Source organism: Ovis aries, chromosome 18, assembly GCF_016772045.2.
Source record: "Ovis aries strain OAR_USU_Benz2616 breed Rambouillet chromosome 18, ARS-UI_Ramb_v3.0, whole genome shotgun sequence".
NCBI lineage: Eukaryota > Metazoa > Chordata > Mammalia > Artiodactyla > Bovidae > Ovis > Ovis aries.
Window position 1 is genome coordinate 46,708,675 of NC_056071.1, and position 13,295 is coordinate 46,721,969.

Genomic DNA, 13,295 nt, shown 5'->3' on the forward strand with positions numbered 1-13,295 from the left:
AAGCAGCAAGACAATGAGGTGACATCAAAGGCTGCCTCATGACAGGAGCAGCCCTTCCCTTCCACTCAGATCCTCTCTGTTTGGGACTCTCTGCCCTGAGGTATTACAGACTACCCTTCCCTGGCCACATTTCTAGTCAAGTCCTATGAAAATGTCCATTTCTGCTTTTCACAAACATCCCAACATCCATATTTCTTACATCTGTGAATTCTAATCTTCAGGTCTTAGCTCAAAATTTTCCTACTTGAAAAAAAATCAGATCATATGTATAGTATAATAGTCTCATGGGGATGACAGAGAGTGACATACATGTTATTTATTTACAGATATACATTTAACATAGCAGCCTACTGGGCAGGGATAATCTTCAACATTATCACCAAACATAGCACAATAAAAACATTAAATTTTTACTAAACCTGTATTATCAAGGAAAGTTATATACTTACTGCAAACTAAAAAGACATCTTGGTTGTTATTCAGAAATATATTATTAATTCCAATATAAATTTTCCATTCCCACAAGCTATTATTTTTTTCAATTCTGAAATTTTATTTGTGATATATACAAGAATTATATTTAATATAAATATATAAAGGTAGACCTAACTCAGCTCCATCAACATCACTTTTTACTAATTGCATTGTTTACTTGAATTTCTTATTCATAACAGCATTTTATTATTCAAAATAACATTGTTCAATTTTAATTGAATCCTCAAGCAAACCAGCATGCTGCTTCTCGGCTTGCATGGTAATTCATCAATACATTCATTATGCATTTCCTATGGACAGCACATGGATTAAAATGAGCGATGTGGCTGAAACCATGCCTATGTTTCTTTAGGCAGAAAAAAGGAGGAAAAATAAAATACATGCAAAAAGAGACTTTTCTCTAAGTCCAAGTGCTTCAAAATATCATATTAATTTCTTTTAACTTTAAAAGGCACTTGAATACCAGGGAATTAAAAACATAAATCTGTTCGTACCCAAAGGAGAGATATTTTTATCTACATGAATGACTTGAATCCCTCAACAGTTAATTAGTCCAAAATCACAGAAGTGTCAATGAGAATCTTCTAGAACCCTAAAGGCTAAACACCTTTCCTGTTCAGTGCAGTTTCTGCGACTTAAACCAGACATTTACGTTTATAAAAGTAATTAGAAGGACTACAATTACATTATCATAGAATTTGTATGCTGTCAGCAGTTGCAGACTGACAGAGCAGAATTCTGCTCTGCATTTAGAAGTGTTTTTGGTTTTGGCTTTGGCTAACGTACTGCGCATGGTTTCTTGTTAATGGATTTGGATACCTTTGGGCCAGGATACACTGCCCAGTCCACCAGCATCTTTGCCATTGCCTAAGGTCTTACTTTGCTGACTAAGGTCCGTCTAGTCAAGGCTATGGTTTTTCCAGTGGTCATGAATGGATGTGAGAGTTGGACTGTGAAGAAGGCTGAGCACTGAAGAATTGATGCGTTTTGAACTGTGGTGTTGGAGAAGACTCTTGAGAGTCCCTTGGACTGCAAGGAGATCCAACCAGTCCATTCTGAAGGAGATAAACCCTGGGATTTCTTTGGAGGGAATGATGCTAAAGCTGAAACTCCAGTACTTTGGCCACCTCATGCAAAGAGTTGACTCACTGGAAAAAACTCTGATGCTGGGAGGGATTGGGGGCAGGAGGAGAAGGGGATGACAGAGGATGAGATGGCTGGATGGCATCACTGACTCGATAGATGTGAGTCTGAGTGAACTCCAGGAGGTGATGATGGACAGCGACGCCTGGCATGCTGCGATTCATGGGGTCGCAAAGAGTCAGACACAACTGAGCAACTGAACTGAAGGTCTTACCTAACTTTATTCTTCCACATGGCCTGTTGATGCCAAAGGCCTTTGAGTTTATGTCCTTGAGCTATATAGACTATATACTGTATTTCCAGGTTTAATCTTCATTGCCATTTATTACTTGTAAAGCCATTTTTTATTTTTTTAAAGTCTTCCTACTGTCATTCACACAACCTTCCAACCCCGTCTATCATAAATTTATGTTGTCAAATGTATTCATTCAGCAAATTCATATCATATGGTCTAGAACCAAGGTCAGAGAGGTGACCAGTGGCAAATTCACCCATGCCCTTGGAGGCAAACAATAAGGACTTGAAATTTTCTCCAACTGTGATTAAGGACTGCTGGAGATTTTTAACAGGTGGTTGAGATAATCTGACTTGATACTTTTAAAGAAGTCTGGCTGTTATGCTTAGAACAGACAGAGAGAACCATCTAGCAGCCAACCACATTGATCCAGATGAGAGATGAGTAGATTAGATTCCATGTTAATGGTGGGAAGTGATCAAATTTAGGATATATGTTGATGGTAAAGTTTATTGGATTGGATGACATGAGATTAGAGAACAAGAGATGACTAGAGATGACTCCAAGATGTGTAGCCTGTTGAACAACTGTGTCTGTTCCTGAGATGAAGAGGGCAGGAAGAAGAGAAGGCTGGGGAGTGGAATCAGGAGTTAAGTTTTGGTCAAGTGAACTCTGAGATGCCTATCTGACCCCTAGTGGAGATACCCTATAGACAGGTAAACACAGAATTCTGGAATTCAAATGAGAAGATGGGCTACAGGTGTATATCTGAGGTGGGCTGCCGTCTATGGGGTCACACAGAGTCGGACACGACTGAAGCGACTTAGCAGCAGCAGCAGTATATATAATGGCATATAATCCATGAAAATGGAAAGAAACACCTAGGGAGTGAGTATACATAGAGAAGAAGTCTGCGAACTGAACACTCCCAATATTATGACACAATTTCAAATTAAGAAACAAGAGGAGTGTTCAGCAGAGAACACCTAGAAAGACTGGCCAGGGCAGCAAGAGAAAGAAGTCCTAGAAGTCAAGTGAAAAACAAAAAGTCTTCAGCAGTGAACCAGCAGCAACAGCATCAACTGGGAACCTGATAGAAACGCAAATCTCAAACCCCACCTCAGACCTACTTAATCTGAGGACTGAGTTTTAACCAAGCCCCCAGGATGTTCTGACATGTACAGAACTTTGAGAATCAAGGAAATTTAGTAAAGAAACAAAGTAAAGGCAATACTGAAAAGGTCCCCAGAAGGGTTTGCTAAGGCCCAAACTGAATATATATACATTGAAACTCTATGAGTTGTGCTAGATTTTAAAGCACTTTTTCCTTTCACAGTATCAAGTGATGTTTATTAACTAGCTGCTTTGTGGAAGAAATATCTTTAGGAGTCTCCCTTCATTTTAATTTTCACCAGATTTGTCTTATCATAGACAGTAAGCTATGGTTTCAAGGAGCCTGCTTCCTTCCCACCACTTCTTTTGCAAAAAAAAAAACTTCACTTCCTTTTACAAACAGATCTGACCACTCTCCTTCCTTTCCACTATCCTCAGCCTTGCAGGTTGAGGTTCACCTTGCAGGTTGGACTTTAAAACGAACTCACATGAAAAAAACCTTCACACAGGACAAACTTTAAATTAGTGTTTCAGATCACTGGTTCCCAAATCTACCTGCTCATGAAAATCACACAGAAGTTATTTGCAGAGGGCGGGCAGGTTGAGGGGTTTTTTTTTTAGTAGATTCCTGGGCTCCACTCCAGACCTACTCAAAATAGAATTTTGGAAGTAGGGCCCAAGAATCTATATTTAAAATAAATTTTTACATAATTAAAAAAAATACCCTTTCCAGTTGATTTTGAAGACTGGCTGGGCTTTGGGAATCACAGTTAGAAACTGCAAATCATTTAGGAATTCAGGAGCCATGAATCTGTCAGGACTGAGCAGGAAGAGAAATCTCTGTGGCCTAGGTTGGATTTGACTGGGCAGAATAGAGGCCATCAAATGTAGCTGACTGTAGACTGAGAGCAGGGGAAGGGCATGAGTTCTCTAGAAATGAGCATTAATCTGACAAATGTAAGAACCAATGCAGGCTGATGCATCTCTGGTCCCAGGAGATGAGTAAACCCACCAGAAATCAGAGAGGGTGAAGCAAGAAATGCCAGGAAGTAGGTTAGACAGGAAGGTACCTTACAGATTATTTTAATAAATAGTAATAGTTCAAGCTTCAAGATAGATGAAGGTGACACAAAGAATAGGATAAAGGGAGTCATGACCCTCCCTGAGTCTCAGCTCGGCTCTAAACTAACTAAAGCCCCCACAAAAGGGATGCTGGCTATGACTCTGGGGTAAAGGAGACTTTATCCAGATTTGTGATTCTCAGTAAAATAAAAAGACAGACCTAAATGGCATCTAAGATTTCGTACAGATCTAACCTGTATGATTTCATGTATAAGTCCTACTATTTCATCAGTTCTGAGTCCCTTTAAGCATTCTTTGCTGTTCTTTGAATTTTACTTCTCTCCACTGGTGGGTAATTTTCTTCATTAATCTCACAATAGGAAGTCCTGCATCTACATTTCAATAACAATCAACCTGGAACAATATGCACGCACCTTTCTCCAAGGTTTGCTCCAGAGACTTTGTGACTTTAATACAGATTTTTTTTGACCAAGATAAGGCCTTAAAAACACACAAAAAAAGATGGATTCATATGCCACACTGACTGAGGAGAATAAAACTCTGCAGCAAATGCATTAGATAAATCTGATGTGACAAGCACCTCAGTGGTAGTAGCCATTTTACCCAAGGGACTTGGTGATATATGAAGACTAATATACTCATGGGATAAAGACTACAATCTTCTATTTCCAAGTACACTTGGCACAAACCAAAATCAATTTTATCCTCTCTTTGAAGTTAGTTCCATCTGTCAAGATCCATCCTTCTTTGGCCTCATCTCCAGCCACATCCCTTTCTCCATCATATTATTTGATGACTACCATTGCAAATCACTGAGATGAAGATTCAACAAAAGATAAAACGTTGTTGTTGAAGCAGAGAATTTGGTATTATTCACCTTAAAACTGTCTTGCTGAGGGCTCATGAGATTATTCCTATGATTCTCTGGAACAATTCTTTAGTGATTTTCCAAAAAGTATAGAATAATGTCCAAAAAAGATTTCAAGGAAAAGGGAATTATGATCAAGGTCTATAAATGAAGCAAAAAGCAAGATGAAGTTAATAAAGCCTCCTTTCCTTAATTGCTTAGTGCTTTGCTTAGTGCTATGACGCTACTATACTAGGAATATCTGATGGCTTATAAAAGACAGGATAAAACTTATAGAGGAAATAGAATGATTTACTCTGGAAGCCCTAGTTCTGTTTCTTTCTTATGATTTGTGTCCTGACAAATGCTCTCTTTAAAAGCAGTGCCAGGATGTAGGGGAAGTTGACTTTCTACTTTAAAAATCCCCAGGAAAAGAGTACCTGTACAAAATCCTTAATTGTTCACTGACTTACATTTTTTTAGGTTTAAAGATTTAAATATATATATTTATGATGGTGGTTGGTGGTATAGTTGCTAAGTCATGCCCAACTCTTGCGACCCCATGGACTATAGCCCACAGGCTCATCTGTTCATGGGATTCTCCAGACAAGAATACTGGAGTGGACTGCCATTTCCTCCTCCAGGGGATCTTCCTGACCCAGGTATCAAACATGCATCTCCTGCATTACAGGCAGATTCTTTATCAACTGAGCCACCCAGGGAAATCATATGTATTTATAAATTATATCAGCATCATATATAATACTATTATTAATTTATATAAAACAAAGTTACAAAAGCTAACAAGCTGGTAGATAAAAGATATACTGCAAAACAATAAAAGCCACTATATACCTATCACAATGGACATAAAGCTGACTGCATATGTAGTGAATAATGGTCTTTTTAACTGTAAATTATCAGAATTTTGTGGAAAATCAGATTTGAAGTAGACTTTGAGGGATCAGCAAAGTCAAAGAACTCAATGGCAACCCACTCCAGTACTGCCTGGAAAATCCCATGGACAAAGAAGCCTGGTAGCCTGCAGTCCATGGAGTCGCTAGGAGCTGGACACGACTGAGCGACTTCACTTTCACTTTTCACTTTCATGCATTGGAGAAGGAAATGGCAACCCACTCCAGTGTTCTTGCCTGGAGAATCCCAGGGACGGGGAGCCTGGTGGGCTGCTGGCTCTGGGGTCGCACAGAGTTGGACACAACTAAAGCGATTTAGCAGCACCCTCTGAATATCCTGTCAATTATACCCGCCTCAGTGGATCTGACATCTATTCCCTTCTTTCCAGTTCCTCTGCCATTACCCTAGCTCCAGCCATCATTATCTCTCACCTCAATGCCTGCGATGACCTATGTTCTTCTTCTACTCTGGCCCAATCCAATCCAAAATCTACTGTTTGTTCCTGGAGCATACCAAGTGCTTTCCACCTCATTGCCCTTGTTTGTAGTTTTTACTACTGGAGAGTATTTGGCACAGACTAGCCACCCAATAAATATGTGTCAAATCAATGAATAATTGTTTCTTCTCCTAGTTTGTAAGCTTTACAAGGTCAGAAAGGTTTTATTCCCTACTCTATTCCCAGGAGCCAGTATAGCATGTAATGGATAGTCGGCCTTTCAAAAATAGTTACTGAAGGAAAAAAGGGAAAGAAGGAAAGAAGAGAGGGAGGGAGGGAGGAAAGACTGAGTGAAAACCAAATCTGCTGCATGAGCTTTGCTTTAAGGACATGTTATTATCCTTGTCACAGTTTTAATAGTTCTTAGTTCCCTTTGGAAGCATATAATAACACCACAACATACTATGAAATAAAGATAGGAACGCCTCTGTCGCTATTTGCCCTATTAGAATTGTTTTATAACTATCCATTTGACTAAATGTGCTGTTTAAGGTGAACAGTAATAAAGACTCCATAATTGCGCCTAAATTAGCCCCAAAGCATTATTATGAATGCCTACTGTAATTTCAAATGCTAACTAATAACCAAATATGCATGCTTTCAGTCATTTTAACAAGACTTTTACCTGAATATTAAAAAGACAAGGTACATGACAGAAACCATGTTATTAACATCCATGAACAGTAGTTTTGTTTCTATAAAATAATTGCATATGCTCAGAGAAATATCATGTTTCTAATGCTGGAGGTAATATTACTCCAGTGATGCTATTAAAATGAGTTGTTCTTTTTTCATTACAACTACACATATGTCATTATCTGTTGGATTTAACAAACATGTACCATCAAAGCTGTTTCATATTTAGTACCCCAGGGTATACATGCAGTAATAATGTATTATGAAAGGATTGTTTTCCACTCTTCCCTATAAATTATTCTTTCCTTCCCATTCTCCATGTGTTAAGATTTATTTAAAGTAATATTTTTTAATTATAGAGATGTGAATGGTACTTGACCAAAGTTAATAACAAAAGTATAGTTAGCTTATTAGGAACTTATAACACAGTATAAAATAATGTAAATACAGAAAATAGGATGAGAAGCTTTTTGGTGTAAAGAAGTACAAAGACTTCTTTTGGGTAAAGAGTTTAAAATAATATTATATACCTTGTGGGACAAACACAAGATCTCCAAAGTATAAGTTCTGCTTCATTCAACACAATAGAAATTTCAATCTCATAAAGAATTCCACCAACTATTTTTATAAAATCAAAAAAAAAAATTGAATTTAGTATAAGGTAAAAACAAATGCAACTTGAATGAAGGAAACTGGAACCAAAGTTTCCTAAAATTAGATACTCTGTGATTTTAACCACATTGATCCAGTTTTTATGAAGTAAGACTTCTCCAAGGATAGTACACTGCCATCTTAGGAGGAGTTATTTCTCTGGGGTGATAGCTGAACTAAATAACTTTCTTTGCTGTCAATATTTATGATTATTTTGCTTGATCTTCTGATGATGTATTAATAATACAGTCCTTTTATTATATCTTGATTCATGGACCTAACATTCCAGGTTCCTAAGCAATATTGTTCTTTATAGCACTGGACTTTACTTCCATTCCCAGTCACATCCACAACTGGGTGATGTTTTTGCTTTAGCTCCGTCTCTTCATTCTCTCTGGAGTTATTTCTCCACTGTTCTCCAGTAGCCTACTGGGCACCTATCAGCCTGGGGAGTTCATCTTTCAGTTTCCTATCTTTTTGCCTTTTCACACTGTTCACAGGTTCTCAAGGCAAAAATAGTGAAGTGGTTTGCCATTCCCTTCTCCAGTGGACCACATTTTGTCAGAACTCTCCACCAAACTGTGGAAAATTGTTAAAGAGATGGGAATACCAGACCACCTCACCTGCCTCCTAAGAAACCTGTATGCAGGTCAAAAGCAACAGTTAGAACAACAGACTGGTTCCAAATAGGCAAATGAGTACATCAAGGCTGTATTCTGTCACCCTAGTTATTTAACTTACATGCAGAGTACATCACGCGAAATGCTGGGCTGGATAAAGCAATAGTTGGAATCAAGATTTTGGGAGAAATGTCAATAACCTCAGATAAAGCAGATGACACCACCCTTATGGCAGAAAGTGAAGAGGATCTAAAGAGCCTCTTGATGAAAGTGAAAGAAGAGAGTGAAAAAGTTGGCTTAAAACTCAACATTCAGAAAACTAAGATCACAAAATCCATCACTTGCCATGGTCCCATCACTTCATGGCAAATAGATGGGAAACAATGGAAACAGTGAGAGACTTTATTTTCTTGGGCTCCAAAATCACTCCAGATGGTGACTGCAGCCATGAAACTAAAAGACACTGGATCCTTGGAAGAAAAGCTATGACCAACCTTGAGAGCATATTCAAAAGCAGAGACATTACTTTGCCGACAAAGGTCTGTCTAGTCAAAGCTATGATTTCTCCAGTAGTCATGTATGGATGTGAGAGTTGGCCTATAAAGACAGCTGAGCACCAAAGAATTGATGCTTTTGAACTGCGGTGTTGGAAAAGACTCTTGAGAGTCCCCTGGACTGCAAGGAGATCCAACCAGTCAATGCTAAAGGAAATCAATCCTGAATATTCACTGGAAAGACTGATGCTGAAGCTGAAACTCCCCTACTTTGGCCACCTGATGGGAAGAAACTGATTCATTTGAAAAGATCCTGATGCTGGAAAAGACTGAAGGAGGGAGGAAAAGGGGACGACAGAGGATGAGATGATCGGATGGCATCACCAACTCAACGAACATGAGTTTGAGTAAGCTCTGGGAGTTGGTGATGGACAGGGAAAACTGGCTTGCTACACTCCACAGGATCACAGAGTCAGACACGACTGAGTGACTGAGCTGAATTGAAACTTCATTATACTACACTATTCAGTTTCATTCTTTGCTTTTCTTTCTATTAAAAATAACAGGAAGTGCGCTCGGCGGCCCCGCGGATCTGTCTCTTGCTTCAACAGTGCTTGGACGGAATAGACCCAGGGACGCCCCTTGCTCCAGCCTCCGACCACCCTCCAACCTTTTTTCCAGTCGCAACCTCCGGAGTCAGCCACTCAGCTGTCCGCAATCACCGGGACCAGCCCCCATTTTTTAACTCCTTATTATTACCGACCAATCATGAGCTCCCAGATTCGTCAGAATTATTCTACCGAGGTGGAGGCCGCCGTCAACCGCCTGGTTAACATGCAACTGCGGGCCTCCTACACCTACCTCTCTCTGGGCTTCTATTTCGACCGCGACGATGTGGCCCTGGAAGGAGTGGGTCACTTTTTTCGCGAATTGGCCAAGGAGAAGCGCGAGGGCGCGGAGCGTCTCTTGAAACTGCAAAACCAGCGTGGCGGCCGCGCCCTCTTCCTGGACGTGCAGAAGCCATCTCAAGATGAGTGGGGTAAAACCCAGGACGCTATGGAAGCCGCCCTTCTCGTAGAGAAGAACCTGAATCAAGCCCTGCTGGATCTGCATGGCCTGGCTTCTGCCCGCGGAGACCCCCACATCTGTGACTTCCTGGAGAACCACTTCCTAGATGAGGAAGTGAAACTCATCAAGAAGATGGGTGACCACCTGACCAACCTCCGTAGGCTGGCTGGTCCCCAGGCTGGGTTGGGCGAGTATCTCTTCAAAAGGCTTACCCTCAAGCACGACTAGGAGCTTCTGGAGACCAGTGGGCCATTGAAGAACCCACCTAACATCAGGGCTGCCTGAAGCCCCTCTCTGCAGCCACTAGGCAGCTTTTTAACACCCTGGAGCCCTCTCTCAAGCCTTGGACCAAATGGAAACAATAAAGCTTTTTGCAGCATAAAAAAATAAAAATAAAAATAAATAAAAATAACAGTGCACATGACTTTCTAAAATTCATTCTCTCTATGCCAATTTTGATAACTAGTGAGAAAATTGGAAAACAGAGAGCTCAGGCTTTGCAGGAGGTGCTAGTGGTAAAGAATCCACCTGCCAGTGCAGAAACATAACAGAACACGGGTTCAATCTCTAAGTCGGGAAGATCTTCTGGAGGAGGAAATGGCAACCTGATCAAGTATTCTTGCTTGGAAATCTTCATAAACAGAGGAGCCTGGAGGGCTACAGTCTATGGGGCCGCAGAGAGCTGGACATGACTGAGCGACTAAGTGACTAAGCACACACCCACAGAAGAGCTCTAAAATATCACCTCATTCTGCCTTCAAGAGTTAATCAGTGGTCATACTTTATGCATCCTTTTCTGTTTAATGCATTTTAAGTAGTCATTCATGCAATAAATCAACAAATACATATCAGTGCCTGCTATGTGCTTGTCTTCACCCTAGGTATTAGCAATACTACAATAAACAGGACAGTTAGGCTACCTGCTCCTGTGGAATTAACATACTGGAAATGGAGACAGATTTTAAAACATATATAAATATATAATAAAGTCATATACATACTCTGAAGAAAAAAGATTTCAGCTAAAAAGCATCATTTACAGAAATGGGAACACTGGAAAAGGAAGGGAATCAAGAATCTGGTTTTACCTGTGAGATTCACCTAAAGCAGTGCTAAGGGGAAGGTTCATAGCAATACAAGCTTACCTCAGGAAACAAGAGAAAAATCAAATAAAAGACCTAACTTTACACCTAAAGCAACTAGAAAAAGAAGAAATGAAGAACCCCAGGGTTAGAAGAAGGAAAGAAATCATAAAAATTAGGGGAGAAATAAATGGAAAAGAAACAAAGGAGACTATAGCAAAATTCAACAAAACTAAAAGCTAGTTTTTTGAGAAGATAAATAAAATAGGCAAACCATTAGCCAGACTCATCAAAAAAAAAAAAAACAAAAAGGGAGAAGAATCAAATCAACCAAATTAGAAATGAAAAAGCAGAAATCACAACAGACAACACAGAAATACAAAGGATCATAAGAGACTACTATCAGCAACTGTATGGCAAAAAACCGAACAACTTGGAAGAAATGAATTCTTAGAAAAGTACAACCTTTCAAAACTGAACCAGGAAGAAACAGAAAATCTTAACAGACCCATCACAAGCACAGAAGTTGAAACTATAACCAAAAATCTTTCAACAAACAAAAGCCCAGGACCAGATGGCTTCACAGCTGAATTCTACCAAAAATTAGAGAAGAGCTAACATCTATCCTACTCAAACTCTTCCAGAAAAATTGCAGAGACAGGTAAACTGTTAAACTCTTTCTATGAGGCCACCATCACCTTAATATCAAAACCAGACAAAGATGCCAGACAGATTCAATGCAATCCCTATCAAGCTTCCAATGGAATTTTTCAGAGAACTAAAACAAATAATCTCACAATTTGTATGGCACCAAAGCTACAGTCATCAAGACAGTATGGTACTGGCACAAAGATAGAAATATAGATCAGTGGAACAAAATAGAAAGCCCAGAGATAAATCCACACACCTATGGACATAGCAGTGAAAAGAAGAGACACGAAAAGCAAAGGAGAAAAGGAAAAATATAAGCATCTGAACACAAAGTTCCAAAGAACAGCAAGGAGAGATAAGAAAGCTTTCCTCAGCGATCAATGCAAAAAAATAGAGGAAAACAACAGAATGGGAAAGACTAGAGATCTCTTCAAGAAAATTAGAGATACCAAGGGAACATTTCATGCAAAGATGGGCTCGATAAAGGACAGAAATGGTATGGACCTAACAGAAGCAGAAGATATTAAGAGGGGGTGGCAAGAATACACAGAAGGACTATACAAAAAAAGATCTTCACGACCCAGATAGTCACGATGGTGTGATCACTCACCTAGAGCCAGACATCCTGGAATGCGAAGTCAACTGGGCCATAGGAAGCATCACTATGAACAAAGCTATGGGAGGTGAGGGAATTCCTGTTGAGCTATTTCAAATCCTGAAAGATGATGCTGTGAAAGTGCTGCACTCAATATGCCAGCAAATTTGGGAAACTCAGCAGTGGCCACAGGACTGGAAAAGATCAGTTTTCATTCCAATCCCAAAGAAAGGCAATGCCAAAGAATGCTCAAACTACCGCACAATTGCACTCATCTCACACGCTAGTAAAGTAATGCTCAAAATTCTCCAAGCCAGGCTTCAGCAATACATGAACCATGAACTTCCAGATATTCAAGCTGGTTTTAGAAAAGGCAGAGGAAACAGACATCAAATTACCAACATCCGCTGGATCATCAAAAAATAAAGAGTTCCAGAAAAACATTTATTTCTGCTTTATTGACTATGCCAAAGCCTTTAACTGTATGGATCACAATAAACTGTGGAAAATTCTGAAAGAGATGGGAATACCAGACCACCTGACCTGCCTCTTGAGAAACCTGGATGCAGGTCAGGAAGCAACAGTTAGAACTGGACATGGAACAACAGACTGGTTTCAAATAGGAAAAGGAGTACATCAAGACTGTATATTGTCAACCTGCTTATTTAACTTCTATGTAGAGTACATCATGAGAAATGCTGGGCTGGAAGAAACACAAGCTGGAATCAAGATTGCCAGGAGAAATATCAATAACCACAGATATGCAGATGACACCACCCTTATGGCAGAAAGTGAAGAGGAACTAAAGAGCCTCTTGATGAAAGTGAAAGAGGAGAGTGAAAAAGTTGGCTTAAAGCTCAACATCCAGAAAATGAAGATCATGGCATCTGGTCCCATCACTTCATGGGAAATAGATGGGGAAACAATGGAAACAGTGTCAGACTTTATTTTGGGGGGCTCCAAAATCACTGGAGATGGTGACTGCAGCCATGAAATTAAAAGACACTTGCTCCCTGGAAGGAAAGTTATGACCAACCTAGATAGCATATTGAAAAGCAGAGACATTACTTTGCCGACTAAGGTCCGTCTAGTCAAGGCTATGGTTTTTCCAGTGATCATGTATGGATGTGAGAAGTGGACTGTGAAGAAAGCTGAGCGCCGAAGAATTGAT

At 39.7% G+C, this 13,295-nt stretch overlaps 1 protein-coding gene across 1 annotated transcript; it reads left to right on the forward strand.

Annotated features, from left to right (window-relative positions):
- The first annotated feature begins 9,293 nt into the window (after positions 1–9,293).
- On the forward strand, positions 9,294–10,170 carry LOC114109119 (ferritin light chain-like). The gene has a single exon (XM_042235311.2). The coding sequence runs from the start codon at positions 9,497–9,499 to the stop codon at positions 10,022–10,024; it is 528 nt and encodes a 175-aa protein (XP_042091245.1). The 5' UTR covers positions 9,294–9,496; the 3' UTR covers positions 10,025–10,170.
- The last annotated feature ends 3,125 nt before the right edge of the window (positions 10,171–13,295 follow it).